The sequence below is a fragment of the Gorilla gorilla genome, chromosome 4 (assembly GCF_029281585.2).
Source record: "Gorilla gorilla gorilla isolate KB3781 chromosome 4, NHGRI_mGorGor1-v2.1_pri, whole genome shotgun sequence".
In the NCBI taxonomy this organism is placed as follows: Eukaryota; Metazoa; Chordata; class Mammalia; order Primates; family Hominidae; genus Gorilla; species Gorilla gorilla.
In genome coordinates, this window is record NC_073228.2 from 174,162,609 (window position 1) to 174,179,657 (window position 17,049).

The 17,049-nt window shown below is 49.8% G+C and overlaps 1 protein-coding gene across 1 annotated transcript in view; it reads left to right on the top strand.

The window, feature by feature from the left end:
- The first annotated feature begins 7,206 nt into the window (after positions 1–7,206).
- KCNIP1 (potassium voltage-gated channel interacting protein 1) overlaps positions 7,207–17,049 on the top strand; it is a 386,270-nt gene continuing 376,427 nt past the window's right edge. The window contains exon 1 of the mRNA XM_004042977.4: positions 7,207–7,684. Within this exon, the coding sequence (XP_004043025.1) occupies positions 7,597–7,684 (88 nt within the window). The 5' untranslated portion in view covers positions 7,207–7,596. The remainder of the gene's footprint in view (positions 7,685–17,049) is intronic.

The window sequence follows — 17,049 nt, forward strand, 5'->3', positions numbered from 1 at the left end:
GACGCTTAATTATATTTGCAAAGACTCCTTTTTCAAATAAGTCACCATGTTCACAAGTTCCAGGCTGTGAACATGTCTTTCTGTGGGCCACCATTCAATCCACTACAAGGACGCTGGACCATACTTTGAGAAAAACTTCCATGTGACTTCTAGGAAATGGGCTGATCAGAGAAACACTAAGGAGGTAGAAGTAACAGGAGCTGGCAATGGGCAAGCTGGGTGGAAGAGGATAAGGGAGGAGTTGCGAATGACTCCCACTGTTCTGACCTGGGTGCTCTGGGACATTGATGATGCAGTTCCTGGAGACAGAGGGTGTGGAAGAAGCCAGCTGGGCCATTTGGAAAGAGCAGAGCCCTGAGCACCTGGAACACAGGTCAGGTATATTTTGATGGGAAAGTGACAGAAAAGTAGCATCGAGAATCAATTTGCATCTCAGAATTGGGATCCCTGCCCTAATCTCTCTACTTTATGCGGCCGTGTCCTGCTTTTCATGACTCTAGAAAGCAGAGGAGAAAGTGGATGTAAGATATAAATTAGTCTGTCTTGTAGGGCTTTCTCTTGGTCCCATTCTGAGACCAGCCAGTGTCCATACCTGTGGCCTTTGGTATCCAATTTAAGGCAGTTCTTCTCTTTCCATGATCACACAGTAAAGGAGCCCCCGTATACAGTGCTCCAGGACTGAGTCCAGTTTTTAGTGTAGCGTGCAACAAGAGCAGAAAAGGCAGAGTTGGGAAGGACATGTCAACGGGCAGCAATGAGGTGGTATAAAGACCCTGGGCATTTGGAGGCAACAGAGGGAGAAAGGTCTGCTTCAAGGACCAACTTAGTCTCTTCCTATCTCTTCCCTGGCAGCATCAGCAGCTGCACATTGGCCCTTCTTACCACTTCCATGGCAAAACCAAGGTTTCTCTACCTCGCCTAGCCGGCCCCTGCAGACTTGCTGACACAGCTGAGTGCGGAGTGCATCTAGACCCCAACATGAGGCGCCCTTCTCTCAAAACAAATGAGCCTTCGAAACTCCAGCAAACAGTGCTAATGAATTGCCCTCGGCTTCTTAGGCATCATTTTCTCGTAATTATAATGGGAAGAAGACATGGAGTCCCACTGAGAACGTGGAGCTAGCCTGCCCCTAGAGCAAGGCAAAATCCCTCTCTGAGGACCACACTCAAGCAGAACTGATTTTTCTAAGACTTAGAGAAGAAACAAAATCTGATTTAATTCTTAGGAAATTGCTTTTTTTAACCCACCTGTGTAAGCCTGTATTTAAATGCTAATATATTTGGCCTGCCGGGATGCCACATTTATTTTCTTCCTTAGCAGCAACAAAAATCATTTATTTATGAGAATTCTAGCTCCTACCTGCTCTCCTGAGTTCCTCATCTTCATTTCCATCTACCAGCTGGATGTTTGTCTTCCCAAGACATACAAAATCTGTAACCGTCTCCCTTCCCAGACCAGATTCTCTTTATACCTTTCCTGTTTCTGTTTCCAGAACTACTGATGGCTTTTGCCTCCCTCTGCTTCCCCCATGCTTTCCTCCAATCAGTCATTAATCACACTGCTCGACCTTCCTCCCACCAGGGCAAATAACATAACTTGCCTAAGCCTCCATTTCCTCATCTATAAAATGGGTTTAATAAATACTAATACCTACTTCATGAGCTTGTTACAAGACTAGGATGAGCTAATCCAAATAAAACACTCAGAACAGCATCTGGCAACAGAGTAACACATCACAGTGATATTTCTATAATGATTATGACAATGATCACGACCCCCACGGAACCTGTCCCTTTCCTCTTTGTAGTTGTTCTATGAGCTGACCAGCAAACTCTGGGAGAGCCCTATCCTGCTCATTAGAAAACACAGACCGGACACTCTTCATTTCATCAGTATTTTCACTGCCTGAAATTCTCTACCTTATGAATTTGTTTGTGGTCTGAGTACCCCCTCCCCTGTTCAGCCTGTAAAATGCAACTTCCATGAGGCAAGGGATTTTGTCTTATTTACCAGCATATCCCTAATGGCTGACACATAGTAGGTGTCAGATAGATATTTGCTGAATGAACACATGAGGAGAAAAAGGCTCTAGGACTTTTGGAAGGAAGACATCTAGACGGCGCTGGTTTTTAAGCCCTTCAACACTCAGGTTTCAGGGCTCCCTTCTCTGCTCTGCTCATTTCTGCTTTGCAGGCAGCCCTGTGACAAGCTCTGTCACTATGCGGGGAGAGAGGTGCAGGCTGGAAGAAGAGCGTTTTTTTCTAGTTCACTTCTGCCTGCATCTCCACGGCAATAGTTCTTGACCCTAGCATCAATATGTTCCAGCTGCAGAAGCTGGTTCCAGTTTGTAGTGTTTTTCTTTCTTTAACTCCCAGAATGAAGCTTATCACACAACCTCAGAGACATCAGCACCAGCCAGCAGGCACTGCCTCTGCCTCACTGGGTCCCTTTGCTGAAGTTCTAGGTCCAGGGGATTCCAGTCTTGATTTCCTTTATCCTCTACTCACCCCCACCCAACTCTAGGAGTGGTAGCTGCTTCCTGCGTTTCCTATCTCTATGATTCCTCAGTGTTCCTTTTAGCCTCCTGCAGTCCTCCAGTGCTAGCTTAACAAGTCTTTATGTGAAGTCCTCTCTGTTAAACTGGCTGCTGTGGTCTTTTTCTCCTGGCTGGACAGTGACTGATCCCTTGTCTAGTCATTCCCTGCCTCCCCTTCCATGCCACAGCTCTGGCCTTAGAGGGAATTCTTTCCAGGACAAACAACTTCAATATCTCTCCACGATGCATCCAGGGATGGAGAGTGTATGATTTAATAGACAGCTACTAATTTCTTCCAATATCGAGGCAAAATATACCTCTCTAACACTGTGAGTCACTTTAATTTTGAGCTCTGGTGAGATATCAAATAAGTTTTTGTAAGTTTTAGAGTCAAGTGTCAAATGATCTTGGATTCAAATTCAGCTTCAGCTGTGTGACCATCAAGAAGTTACTTTCCCTCTCTGGGCCTCTGTTTCCTCACCTATAGAATCGATAATATCATAATAGCTACCTCATAGGGCTATAATAAATATTTAAGGTGTGTATGCACTTAGAACAGTCACCTGCACGGGGAAGAAACTTGGTGAATGATGCTGTCATTATCATCACTGAGGAGGACAGCCTTTCAACCTTCTGAAGGACAGCATGTTTGTCCTCTCTTAGCCTTGCACTCGAAGTCGGAGCACTTTCCCAGGCCCAGACACCAGCTGGAGCCCCCATCTGCTTGTCCTACTTCCGCCTGGAACTGGGGTGTGAAGATTCCCATAAACGTTTCAGGTGGAGAGAAAACTCTGACTTCCCAAGTTCCTTTGGATAACGCACATCTGTGACCCAGAGGCTGACTAACACATGCCTGCTGATGGTCTCATTTCTAGGGTCTCAGGTGCTATGTAAATCCTCTTCCCTGTTCTTTATTTGCAGGATAGCACATTCCTTGAGCAGAGCACGATTCTCTCCTGTATTCTCTTGTCATGAACTGCATACTGGCACACCTTGCCTTCCTTTGCTGGGAATGTTCTTGGCACACTGAGTCCCTTGCCCATGTATTGGGGGGATATTGCTGTGTGGTGTTTTGGATATTGCTGACCCTCTCTGGGCCTGACTTATTTGTCCAAGGCTGAGAGTTCAAACACATGATGCCTTGCAGAGATCAGAGGAGAATCCAAAATGCTTACTGCTAGGAGAGAGAAAAATCAAAGAGCTGGCTCCATAATTTCGAACAATTATAAAGTCTCACCTGCACAGCCTCTATTTATTTTCACCTTCCTTTTTCTGTGCTTGCTTGGTTTCCACCTCTGTGAGTTCTTTTCCACTTACCACAGCTTCAGTGATCTCAATCTTCTCTTCCTCTTCTGGAATTCTCTACCCCTCCCTTGATAAAAACAGTGTTTTATAATGGTTTCATGTGAGGGCAACGATCCCATCTCACACTTCCTTTAGAGCCCTCCACAGCATTTGCCTGGAACTGGGCACACAGCAGGTGTTCAGGACTCCAGATTGATAGAGAATGTTTCTTGTCTAGTCACACAGATGGTAGGGGGTTGTTTTGGGGATGGGGCAGCAATGGCATCAGCATCAACAGCAGGAAAGGTAGGAGCAGCAGCAATAACCTTTGCCATTGACGTAATAACCTCTGCCATGTACTATGCCAGCCGCTATATTAAGCACATTAATTTCATTTAAACCTTCACCAGACCCTATGAGATAAGGATTATTATTCCCATTTTACAGAAGAAAAAACTGAGGCTCAGTGAGGCTAACCTGTTTGTTCAACAGCTGCTGAGTTGAACTCAACCCTAGGATTGAGCTCAAGGCTGTCTTTGGCCTTTGCACTTGTTATCCTCTCAGCCTTAACTATTCTTTCCCCCCTCAGAGAGCTGTATGGCTGGTTTGAGTCTCTGCTCAAATGTCATTTTAATAGAAGCCTTCCCCAGTGGCCCTATCTGAAATCGGAACTCCTGTTACTCTCTATCCATTTCATCAGTTTTCTTTTTCTTTAAAGCACTATCTCTTGTATAGAGGCCCATTTGTTGACTATTTCTGTCCCTGGACCACAAGAATATAATGTCAATAAGCCCAGGGACTTTGTCTGTTCTATCTACCACTGTATCCTCAGCACCTGGAACAGAGTCCATGATAATCGCGTACTTTCAATATGCATGTGTAGGATGAACAAGTGAGTCAGTAAATACCTGGTGCGAAGATCTGTGCTCTTATCCATTATACATCTGGCTTGGAGGAGTTATGGGATGTTCATAGGATTTGTTAGATCAAACAACATATGCTTTTGTTTCTTTCCCAAAATATGGTCAAATGTTGGGATTCCAGATTCCTGAGCTGGGGCCCAAATGCAGATCCACCCTGGACATCTCTTATCATCCCTGAACAGAGGCTACTAACTGTCTTGTGGGAGCCGTTCCTCCAGCAGGATTCCTGGCCAGATTTCCAGGCTGAAGACTGAGCTCTGGATCACCTTATATCACTATGGTCACAGCCTTTTTTCCTTTGGCTTCTCAATTTTTAGTCTTACCCTCTCTGGTGGGATGGAAGAGAGGAGCAACTGGGCATAGTTGAGAGTCCTGTGTCCTGCAAAGTGAACTCACCTATTCAGAGGACAGTATTATTGTTGGTAAAATGATCAGATGGGTCCCACACCCTCCCTTCCAAACCTTCTGTCTCTGATCCTTCTCCATGGTGCCCAGGTTGTCTGCTCTTTGCCCACTCCTTGCCTGCCAGGTCGTGCTCCATGACCGTCTTAACACCTACCTGCCTCATGCCTCAATTCCACTGAGATTCTGCAAAGTGAAAGAAGTTAGTTAGATAAACTGATTCTCAACAAGGACTGAGTGTCTCATGGTGAATCTCCTCCTCTGTAAGTCCATGAGGGCTCTGACCTTGTTGTCTCATTTGTCTGGCTCAGCCCTTTCTGCAGCCTGGGTGCTCAGCTCTTTCCTACACACTGGGAGCTCAGTAAATATGGGATAAGTGAATGAGTGAACCAAAGACAAAGTGCCATTAACACTCTCAGACACCATGTGCCTTTTTTTTTTTTTTTTTTGACAGAGTCTCGCTCTGTTGCCCAGGCTGGAGTGCAGTGGTGCAATCTTGGCTCACTGCAAGCTCCGCCTCCCAGGTTCACACCATTCTCCTGCCTCAGCCTCCCAAGTATCTGGGACTACAGGTGTGCACCACCACACCCGGCTAATTTTTTTGTATTTTTAGTAGAGATGGGGTTTCGCCATGTTGGCCAGGATGGTCTTGATCTCCTGACCTTGTGATCCACCCACCTCAGCCTCCCAAAGTGCTGGGATTACAGGTGTGAGCCACCGTGCCCGGCCACCATGTGCCTTTTAACTGGGACCTTCAACTCTTAAGACAGAGAGTGAATAACACGGCAATTTTAAGCCCTAAGACATCTAGCACAATGGGGTATTTCCTGCTAGAGCTACTTCTGTTATATATGCTCTGACTCCTACCATGCTGGCAAGGCTTGAGGGCTTTGGGGTTTTGAGAAGGCTCTGAGTTTGCAGACTGTCTCCCAGGCCTCTTTTCAGAGCTGAAATTTGTTGATGAGCACTCTGAAGGCTGAAGTTTCTTTCTTCAAGATTCACTTCCACATTGACTCCCAGAACATGGGGTAAAAATCAGACCTGATACATGAGTTCTGGCTTATCTGGTATTTTGTCAGCTGGCAGTCTCCATTCTCTGTCTCTTAAGCAACGGATTCCTCTTGAACATCCCAGAGAAGCAGATCAAAGGGAGACAGTCGAGGCAGAAGAAGAGACTTTCCAGGACATAGCCTTATTCAGATGAAGGTGTTTCATATCTGCTGTTCACAAGTAGCCACACTGCATTCACAGATGTACCCATGGCCAGGGCCCACAAGGACTTTCTGAGGAAAGCAAAGCAGGGTTGTTTTGGGGGAGGTTCACACCTGGTGAAGAGGGTGGGATGAGATGTCCCTGCCACCAGGGTCCCTTCCAACTCACGCAGCCTATGGTACTGAATGGCAGCCAGGTTTTTTATGGAGCAATAGCTGGACTTCACATTTGCATAATGCCTTGCAGTTTCACTGTTAAGAGTACTGCATTGTAATCTAATTATATGAATGTCGGTCATTCCTTTATGACATTTCTGAGGAATACTATCTCAATCAAGAAAAGCCCTAATTGCACTCCTCTCCTATCCCGGTGAGAGAGCACAGACTCGTGCCTGCTCCGCAGGGGTGGAGGCTGGAATTCAGTAGTCTGAGTCGGGGATGCCTGGAGCAGGAGGTGGTCAGGGGCATTGTCCTTTCCAAATCAGGAAGGCAGACAGCACCTGCTGTTGGTGCCAAGGTTACTGGACAGGCTGCGAAGGCTCTGTCTGTCTGTCCGATGTTCACAGGCCAGCTCCCCGGAGGCTCAACACTCAGCCCAGCTTCTCCAAGATGCAAACCAGGCCACTCTGAGGCTGCCTACAAACTTTCTGCTGAGTGCCGACAGCTGCTTCCTGCTCTGCGGGGAGTTCTTCCAGATCCTGATCAAGGCACAGAGAATTGATCTATCAGATTAACCAGGAAGGAAAGAGTGGGAGAGCGAGTGTGGGAGGCTGTGGGGCTGAGTGTTTTCTGCGTAGCAGTCCCCTCCCTTCTGACTTGAGTATTAATTGCTACATTACCGCTGCCATGTAAGAAAGACAGTCAGCAAAGCCTGGGAGAGCTCCAGCTCCTCCCTCCCTGCTCTGCTCAGCTTCACTCTCCTCCTCGGTTCCCTTGGAGTACCTTGTGCCCCGGCAGTGCTGTCCCGGCCCTGGCATCCTGAGGTCCTCCTGTGGCGAGGACTTAAGTGGACAGCAGGAGTGGGTGGAGAGAGGGAGGGAGAGTTTGCCCTGCAGGCTCTCTGGATGCAGAAGCCAGACTCACTGCAGAGGCAGCTGTGCTGTTCCCAGAGCCTGGCTTCGGGGGTGCATCCGTCACTCAGGGTTCATTCACCCAGGCAGGCTCCAAGTTCCTGGGGTGCACAAGGTGGGCGCTGTCTCTTCTGGGTGCTGACAGCAGAGCCTGGCTCCCCTCCGCCACAATGAGCGGCTGCTCCAAAAGATGCAAGCTTGGGTTCGTGAAATTTGCCCAGACCATCTTTAAGCTCATCACTGGGACCCTCAGCAAAGGTATGGAAACTGGCCTTGACCCTTGCTTTCTGTCTTGATATGGCCTGGCTGGTCGCATTGCCTCGGTGTGGTGAGTGTGGCCATTCTGGTGCACCCAGGTCTTGGAAAAGGCTGGGGAAATTGGTGGCTGGGATTCGAGGTTGCTGACAACCTGGGTCCTGGCTCCGAGTAGGCGGGCACCCAGCCAGGGAACTCAGCTGGCTGTAATTGCCTGGAACTTTGGAAATGGAGTTGGTGGTGTGTGGCTGATAGGTTATGGGCGGGCAGAGGGATAGAACCCTTTCCAGAGCATTGGAAGTGGCTTAGCGTGACTGGAGTTTCAAGAAGTTATCCACAGAAGGTTGTATTTTGTTGATAAAAGAGAGATTTGATGCAGTGGGTTGTGAGTAATTCTGCAGAACAGAGACGCTTGAGGGGGCCAGGGGAAGGTGGTGATGGGCCGGCATCTGCTTTGCCCTGGTGGCTTCAGAAACCGGATCAGCTCTGCACCTCAGGTGCCAAGAGCCTCCTCTCATAGGATTCCAGGGTCTCGTGCTTCTGGGGCTTCATTCATCATTCTGCTTTCTTGGATCCCTGTCCCTCCACATTTCATGCCTATGTCCATGCCTGTCTTTTCTGCTTCTCCAGGAACTGGGGTGGCAGGTGGTTTGCAGGAGTAACTGTCTGGGCAGATCAGAAAGTGTGGCTATGGACCAGAATTAGGGCTGCAGCCCCAGATGGGCCCACAGCCGGGAGGCAGAAAGAAGGCTAACTCCTCAGGGCCCAGTCCTGTGTCTTAAACCCCATTTTACACTTGGCACCAGGGAAGGTGAGGCCCTCAGAGGGGTCTGGCCAACTTTGTGGAGATGATATCAAGGGAGAGCAGCAGCATGATGTGGTTCCACTGGCTGAAAAAACGTCTTTAAATATTCATGCTGTCTTTCAGGAAGAGTCTTTGGGGGCTGGGGGGAGAGGCACTGGAAGCAGCAGGCAGAATATTCAGGGAAGGAGCCCACAAACCTTTGATGGGATTTTACAAAATAACAATGAGAGCAGAAAAAGGCTATATGCAGCCAGATCTCATGACATGGCTCAGGTGCCCGCCGCCCAGCGGGTCTGGCCCAGTGTACGTTGTGTGGCATGTGTGGGTGGTGGGAATGATGGGATTCTGTTTATCTCCTTCCTTGGGATGTTCTGACCTTCCTGTTATTTCCCTACCATCCTTCTGAAGTGGGGCGCTGCTCTTCCAAGATACCCAGGTGGGCTGAGCCCCCAATGTGGAGGGCCAGGCTGCCTGGCAGAATTACTGGAGGCCAGAAGTGGGGTAAACAGGAGGTTAATGGGTGTACCTGTGGTTGCTCTCAGTGGCTTTACCTCCTGGAGAAGGAGAAAGCAAAGGGGTTAGGAAATTTCACAAAGTCTCCCCATTCAATCCTCAGAGACAACTGGAAGGTTTTCTTTCCACATTACAGATAGCAGGACCTAAGAGGGTCATGAGTGTGGGGCAGCAACCCATTGCAGCCTCTCATGGAGGGCTTGTCCCCACCTGCAGTCTAGTGGCGACCCAGACCCCACACGCAGATGCTCCCTGGATGCCACACTGAGTGCTGAGATGGGGGGATCATGGGGGTTTCCCACAAGTGCAGCAGAAAGAGCTTTAGTCTAAGGAAACCTAGGTCTCAATCTGATTCTGCTACCTGGGCAAGTCACAGCCTCTCTGAGCCTCAGTTTCTTCATCTGTAGAACGAGTCCATTACCTCCAGCCTGTCTACCTCCTAGCACTGGTGCAAAGATCCAAGGGCACCTAGCCATGGGATCCCTTTGTGGAGTGTGTTGCCATGACCAGTTGTGAGGGTGGGGTCAGGGCTGAGATGAACATGGGTCTGCGGAGAGGGACCCCGACCCATTCCCCTGGCAGGACCAGGGTCAGAGGTCCTCAGTTGCTCCTGACTCACTCCTGCAGGTGAGTCTGTACTCCCCAAGCAGCACCAAAAGGGGAATGAGATCACAGAAGACCATTATGCAGCAAGAGGGGTGACTGAAAAAGCGAGCTGGCAAAGGAGACAGCATGTGCAAAGAACTCTGTGTGTGTGTGTATTTGAGAGCGAGAAACAGAGACAGGGACAGAAACAGAGTGAGGGTAGATGGCCACTTGAATAAATGATCAGGAAGATATTTTCTTCTGCATATTTGCCTGTGTTCATTTGCTCAGAGTTTGTTTATTGAGCACCTACTCTGTGCCATGCTTATTGCAAGACAACAGACATGTGAATGAATAAGACACAAGCCCTCCATCAAGAGGACTTGTCCCCACCTACAGTCTGATTGGTACCCAGACCTCACATGCAGATACTCCCTGGATGTCACGCTGAGTGCTGAGATGGGGGAATCATGGGGGTCAACAGGCATAGAGAAGAGATGTCTGGGGCAGACTAAGGAGTGCCTCCAAAAAGTGACATCTAAGCTGAGATGAGGAGAGGCAGGGCTGAGAAGGTGGGAGGAAGCCGAAGCTGCCAGAGGGAGCAACATCAGAGTGTTGGCCTCTGCAAGGAACCAGCTGAAGAGTCAGGATGCCTCCCTCTCTTTGCTCAGAATTCCAGAAACTAAGATCCATGTGACACAGAAGGGACTCCGTGGGGACCTGGCCTTCCTGTGAACTGCTTCAGTACAGCCTTTCCTGTGGCCAGGGCTCAGAGAGGCAGCCCATGGCAGGCACCAGGGCAGGATGTGTCTTAACCATATCTGTGTTCTTTGCTTCAGCTCCGCAGAGAGGACCAAGTGTTTACACAGCCCCGGCTCTGCGCCAGGCACGTGCTAGGTGACTGGTGTTCTACCCAATCCAGGTGTTTCCTAAATATTTGTTAGTGAGGAACATGGGAGCAGGGCCAGGCTGGGAGCAGGGTAGCTGAGAAAGGCCTGCAGAGAGTCCAGAAAACGGCTTTCTAATGTTTACACCTCCCCTAGGTGGATTTAGATTCATCCCTACATGGATACATTATGATTGCTTAATGATTTCTGATTTTAATTTGATTTCACTTATTCATTATTCATTGCACTGAGTTCTAGATTTGCAGTAATCCAGCCCTCAGGAGAGGGATTTTTCTTTGTCCCTTGCAGAACTGAGGAATATAAAGAATGTGTTGGACCAGGTACCTGCTGGGGATACGGCAATTTACTGTTTCTTACCAGCCTTGCAAATACCTGGGGGACAAGGAGGGTCCAGGATCACCCTCCCTGTCCTGCCTGTTCCTAACCCTTGGCCACCTCCTGCCATGCCAGAAATCCTTCTTGCCAATTGTCTAAGATGCCAGCTAGCCCAGATTTCTCATCAGCGCTTATTGCAGAGATAAACTGCTCATGTCCACCTGCTCACATATCTCATCAACCTTGAACTTTCCTTCCTATCCCTGATCATAATTTGTGATCTGCATTCCCTTTAGGAACATGTTTGCTAAAAGCTCTCTTCCCCACTAGACTTCAGCTCCATGACGGCAAGACCATGTGCATCTTTTTGCTCACCACTGTAGCCAGAGCTACTAGCATGGTGCCCAGAATGGAGTATGTGTGTTACCGTGTTAAACGAATGAAACGGCACTGCACGGCACAGACACCAGCCAGCAGCCTGAGATGACACCTGGTACGGGAGCTTTCTAGGAAGCACTATGCAACACCTGTCCCACAGGTGCTCAGCAAATGCTCTCTGAACTCTGTTTAGCTGCAGCAAGCTGAGTCTGCAGCCTCCAGCCTCCAGCCTGCGTGAGCCTCCAGCCACATAAAACATTCAGGCTGGTTCTGAGCTTGCGTAGTGTCTAGGGAAGGGCATTAAGATTGTTCCCAGAAGGAAAGGCTGGGTGGGCAGGCTTCTGGCATCCCCACTCCCACCCCTCTGGCTCTATTTTTATTTGTTTTATTTACTGGATTTCTCCCAAATTTAAATAATCTCTTTGGCATTAAAAAAAAAAATTGCAAACCACGAATGCAGTGAGGAGCACAGTTGGTTTCTAGACTGAGACATCCCTGGACCCTGCACTGTGGCTCGGAAGCCTCGGACTGGGTCCCTCACCTCCCTGGCATTTAGTTTCCTCATCTATAAAATGGAATTACAATACCCTTCTTATGGGGTTGAATGAGATTGTGCAGATAAAGCTCCCTGCCTATTAGGTGCTCAGTAGTGTTGATGGATATGACTACTGTTATTAGCGGATACTCTCATGGTTGAGGGCCCCTCCGGGCTGGGACTCCCTCTCACTCATTACTTGTTTTCTCAGCACCAGGCACAGATTCTAAGAGCAGCATCTCATGATCACTTTATGAAAGCCTATGGCCTTGTCAGTTACTGCATGACTTTATTTATTTATTTATTTTGAGGCAGGGTCTCATTCTGTTCCCCAGGCTGAGTGCAGTGATGCAATCACGGCTCACTGCAGCCTCGACTTTCTGGGCTCAAGCAATCCTCCCACCTCAGCCTCCTAAATAGCTGAGACCACACATGTGCACCACCACAACCAGCTAATTTTGACTGTTTGTAGAGACAGGGTCTCGCTATGTTGCCCAGGTTGATGTCAAACTCCTGGCTCAAGAGACCCTCCTGCCTTGGCCTCCCAAAGTGCTGGGATTACAGGCATGAGCCACCACGTCCAGCCACTGGATGACTTTAGACCACTGCTTCCCCTCTGCTCAACTTGTTTTCTTAAGGGCCTACCCAGAGCCATCTCCCTCACCTGATTCCTTATTAGGAGTTAAAAGCCTGACTCCCAGAGCCAGGTCCTCGCCTGCTGTTTAACCTAGGAGAAGCCCAGCTCCTGGCTCGGATGCTTGGTGAATTCAGGGGTCTGGGGAACCTGCCTCTTCCTCTTTCTGCACAGTCAGCTCCCCACCACCCGCCTCACAGACTTTCTGGGGGCCGCTGGCAGGAGCCAGAAGTTGTGCAGGCTCCATTCTGGCTGGGGAGGTTTAAACTCATCTCCTTCTGCACTGGGAACAAATGTTACCCCAGGCACAGATGACAGAGCCAAAGTGAGCAGAAGGGAGGAATCCAATCCAGGAGAGCTTCTAGTGTCCTCCAGGCCACCCATGAGGCTGCGGGGGTGGGGAAAAGGGGTGTGGGAAGATGAGATCTATCTCAAGGACAAGGCTCTGGAGCCGTAACTCTCCCCTCCCGCCCCGGCCCAGGCTGTTCCTCTTTTTTCGAGGCAAAACCTCAGCTGCCCCATCAGTGACACACTGTTCCTCTTGCCTCCTCCCACTGCTGTTCAAGATCCTCAAGAGACTGACCTTGGACCCGGGCATGGACTCTGCCTTCAAGCAGGCCAGGCTGGAGTACCAACTCTGCCTCTTACCAGCTGTGTGAAGTTGTGTCATTTGAACACCACCCCAAGCCAAGGCTCCCCACTTTTAATTGGAGATAATAATAACATCAATGGCACAAGACTGTTTTTTAATGTAATGATGATATGAGTAAGAGATATCAGCTCACAGGCAAATCCCAACTCTGCTCTTGCAGGGCACCCGCCCCCGCTTACATTTTGTGCCCTAGGCACCTTCCTTGCCTCTTTCTAGTCTTGATCCTGGAGGTAGGGATTGCAATCACCATCTCAGCAGGTAAGGAAACTGGGGTTTAGCTAAGTGTGGTGGCTCCCCTGGTGAGTGGCAGAGCTGGGAGTGGAACCCAGGTCTTGCTGGGGCCAAGACAAGGTACATTCCTCTGCACTCCTAGGGCTGGAGAAGTCACGCCTGCCTGCACTACTCCCCACCTTGCCACCAGCAGAGAGTCCCCCAGCGTCCCACTAATTCTGTTGGTGGGTTTTTCCCTGCTGGGTCTCATCAGAGCAGCCACCTGTCATGCAAAGGGTTGTGACAAATTCCATAAAGTGTCATCACCTGGGTTATGGGGAAAGGGAACACTCCAGAGGCCAAGGTCAGCAGGACAGCCATACCCATGCTCTCTCAGTATCCCTATCACCCCTCAGGCAGGTGTGCAGGCCCTAAGCACCTGCCAGACACTGAGTAGGCTCTGTCCCATGAGGGCCACTCCCCCATGGCTCTCCCTTCTTACAGGCCAAGTGTGAGAAGTGGTCTTGGGTGTGGTAAAATACACAAAGTTTTGGACACTAGGCAGGCTGGAATTGAGGTGTTGCAGCTGTTTACTGGAATTGTCTGGGAAAGCAGAGGCCTTCACACTGGGGACTTTGAGACCTGTGAGATATTATCATCTCTCTACCAAGAGGAGAATGCCACCTGTCCCATGAAAAGCTAAGCTTCAATGCTGCCCCTTGCTGGGGAAAGAGAGTCCCCACCATCCGAGTCCTGGCTCGCTCACTGTCCTGGCAGTGAGGGGCTGAGCAAGCACTCTGGTCATGTTACAACAGCCCCACTCACTCTCTGCAACCCTGGAACCTCTGAGTGCCAGTGCTTTGTCACAGGAAGAAAGTTTGATTATCCAGGGCTTCTGGGCCCTGCCTACCTCTCCAGCCCCAAGCTAGAGCCTGCCAGGAGGGGCATGTGTTCACCTTGGCCCTCCTGATGTCCAGTAGCCTTCATCCCAGCCTACTGGTCTCACCACCCTTGCCCCTCTGCAGCAGGCCCAGCATTCCCTGACCCATTTGGGTTGTCCAGGTGCTCAGCTCACTAGGGTCTCCATAGTCCCACAGTAGAAGGCAGAGAAGAAGGAGGGATCACCTGCCCCTCTGGAGCCTCTGGGTCTTTCTCCTGGATAACCCTGTTACCATGCAGGAGTAATTTTTTCAGGGCCATTTATCCCGGCACTGCTGCACAGACATCCTATTAACTTCAGGACCACAGGGGAGCGGCTAGTTTGCTCCAAATTAAAAGTAGCTGGAAACGGGGCCCTCTGGCAGGCAGGAGAGTACAGGCTGCCACACCACAGCCCTGGGAGGAGTGGATCTAGTCAGGTCTTCATCAGCCTTCTAAGTCCAGGGCCTCCTTTGCCATGCCACAGGGACCCTCATCTTCCCCAGTCTTCTTAGGGTTACAGAATCTCCCCTGGGCCATCTCTCTCACCAGACCCAGGTCCCAAATCCCTGAAAGCCTTTGCTTCCCAAGGGTGAAAGTGGCGATGTGAAGTCACTGTGGAAGGAAGCAGGATGCAGGGCGGGAAAACTCTGGACCCAGAGGGACCTGGGCTCCAACCCTGCCATGCGCCAGCAGGACAGCCTTGGGCAAGCCATTCCCCATCTTGAGTCTGTGTCCTTCCGTAAATGGGCCAGTAATTTCCATCTCATGTGGCTACTGGAGATGGAATGAGATGGGACATGTGACAGGCACAGGACCTGGCTCATAAAAGCTGCTCAGTAAAAGTCAAGTTCCCCACCCTTCTTTTCTATGATACGACCTTGGATTTGTAGCCAAGAGAAACAAGGCTGAGCCTCTGTGGGTCAAGTCCTCTTCCCAGCTCCTATCCAGATGTGCTGCTGTTCCAAAATTATCCCCCCTGCCCCCAGTCACTCTTGATGACAAGTTCTATAATTAAAAATGTGCCAACAATGGAAATGATCCTTTTTATTTAGTTGTTTATGGGTTTATTGGTCATCCATTCCCATGAGAATGGGAGCCCTGTGAAAGTGTTCACCACGTGGGAATCACCTAGAGTGAGTGCCTCAAGCACCTGCAGCCGAGGAAGGAAGGTTGAATAAATAACGATTAAATGCTTTCCCTGCCGAGCAACATCAGGCCATGTGGCTGGAGTTCCCTTTTTGAGGTCTGATCTTAGTCAGGCTTGCTCTGGAGTCTGCCACTCCCTATCTCCCTTGTCTGAATTCCTGTGCTGGAGTTTGACAGCAGTGACCAGCCAGAATGACCTGGATGAGACAAGGGTCAGTGCAAACAAGACCAAAGGCCTGTTCCTGCCCCCATTCCGCTCTCATGCTCTGCTGGGGGACTGCCCCTGGCTGCAGGCCCACACTGCCTATGCATCACAGCTGGCCAGGTGCTCAGGTGAGGCGGCGGTTCTTCCCCGTTGTCCACCTGCACCCCACCCAGAAGTGCAGGAGGAGGGACCCCACTGAAAGGCAGGCAGCAGGAGAGAGGAGCTTTCGGGGAGAGGATGTGGAAATGAGGAAATTGCATAGGCCTCCTGGGCCAGCTGGAGGAAAGAAAAGCCAGGACTCCTGAAAAAGACTCATGGGAAGTCATTTACTATCACCACTGACCACCCTCTCTGTACTGCTCACAGGTCTTCAGTCTAGGGGCAGAAGAAAGCCTTCCTTCTCTGTTAGGATGAGGGTAGGAGGACCGTGAACACAAAGCTAACCTTGGTCCCCTCTGGCTGAAGCCGCTGAGATTCCATTTTGTGTTCTTAGAAGAACACCCGCTTTGGAGCCAGACCTGGGTTTGAGTCCAAATCCTCACAATTGCTTGCTGTCTTAGGCCATCAGGCTGCTTATCAACCTGATGGCCTAAGCTACCATACAAAGACACGGTGGCTTATCAACAACAGAAATGTATTTCTCACAGTTCTGGAAGCTGGAAGTCTGAGATCAGGATGCTAGCACTGTGGACTTCTCGTGGGGACTCTTCCTGGCTTACAGACAGCATCTCCTGCTGTATTCTGACATGGAGGAAAGAGAGTAAGCTAGCTCTCTGGCCTCTTCTTATAGACACACCCCATTCAAGAGGCTCCGCCTTCATGACCTCATCACCTCCCAAAGGCCCCACCTTCAAATACCATCACCTCAGGAGTGGGATTTCAACATGTGAATTTGGGGGACGGGAGGCACAAATATTCAGCCCACTGCACTAAGTAAATGGCTTTTTTCTCTGGGCTTCAGTTTCTTCATCTCTAAAATGAAGGAGCTGCTGATTTCAAAGGCCTCTTTCAGCTTTGGAATTTAAAGATTAAACAAAATTGCAGCACTGCTGGTGGCACCTGCCATGTGCCCAGCATTGCCTGAGCACTCCATGCCCAATATTTTATTTAGTGCACATGAGAAACCTAGGAGGTGGAGTGCTCTAATTAACCCTACTTACAGATATAAAGAGCGAGCTTCAGACGGGGGACCGGCCTGCGTGGAGTCACAGAGCCAGTGTGAAGCATGGCCACAACTGGAAGCCTAGGCGGTCTGGCCCCAAGCCCTGGGTTTTACCTCCCTCCCCAGCCCATCCCCAGTACACTTTTTCCATTTCTGAAAATCAGATCCAGGGTAAGAAGGCAACGAAGACAAAACAGATTCCTTCCCAGTTTGGCCAAGAGGCAACACACACTCTTGTTTTAGAAATCAAGATTTCAGGGCCTCCGTTCTGACTGAGGAAGTGCAATTGAGGAGAATGCCCTCTGAGACCCAAGCCCCCCGATCCATCCCCTAAACCGTTACCCATAGGTCACCTTTCACAGTCAAACAACAAAACATATGGGGAGCAGGCCCGACAGC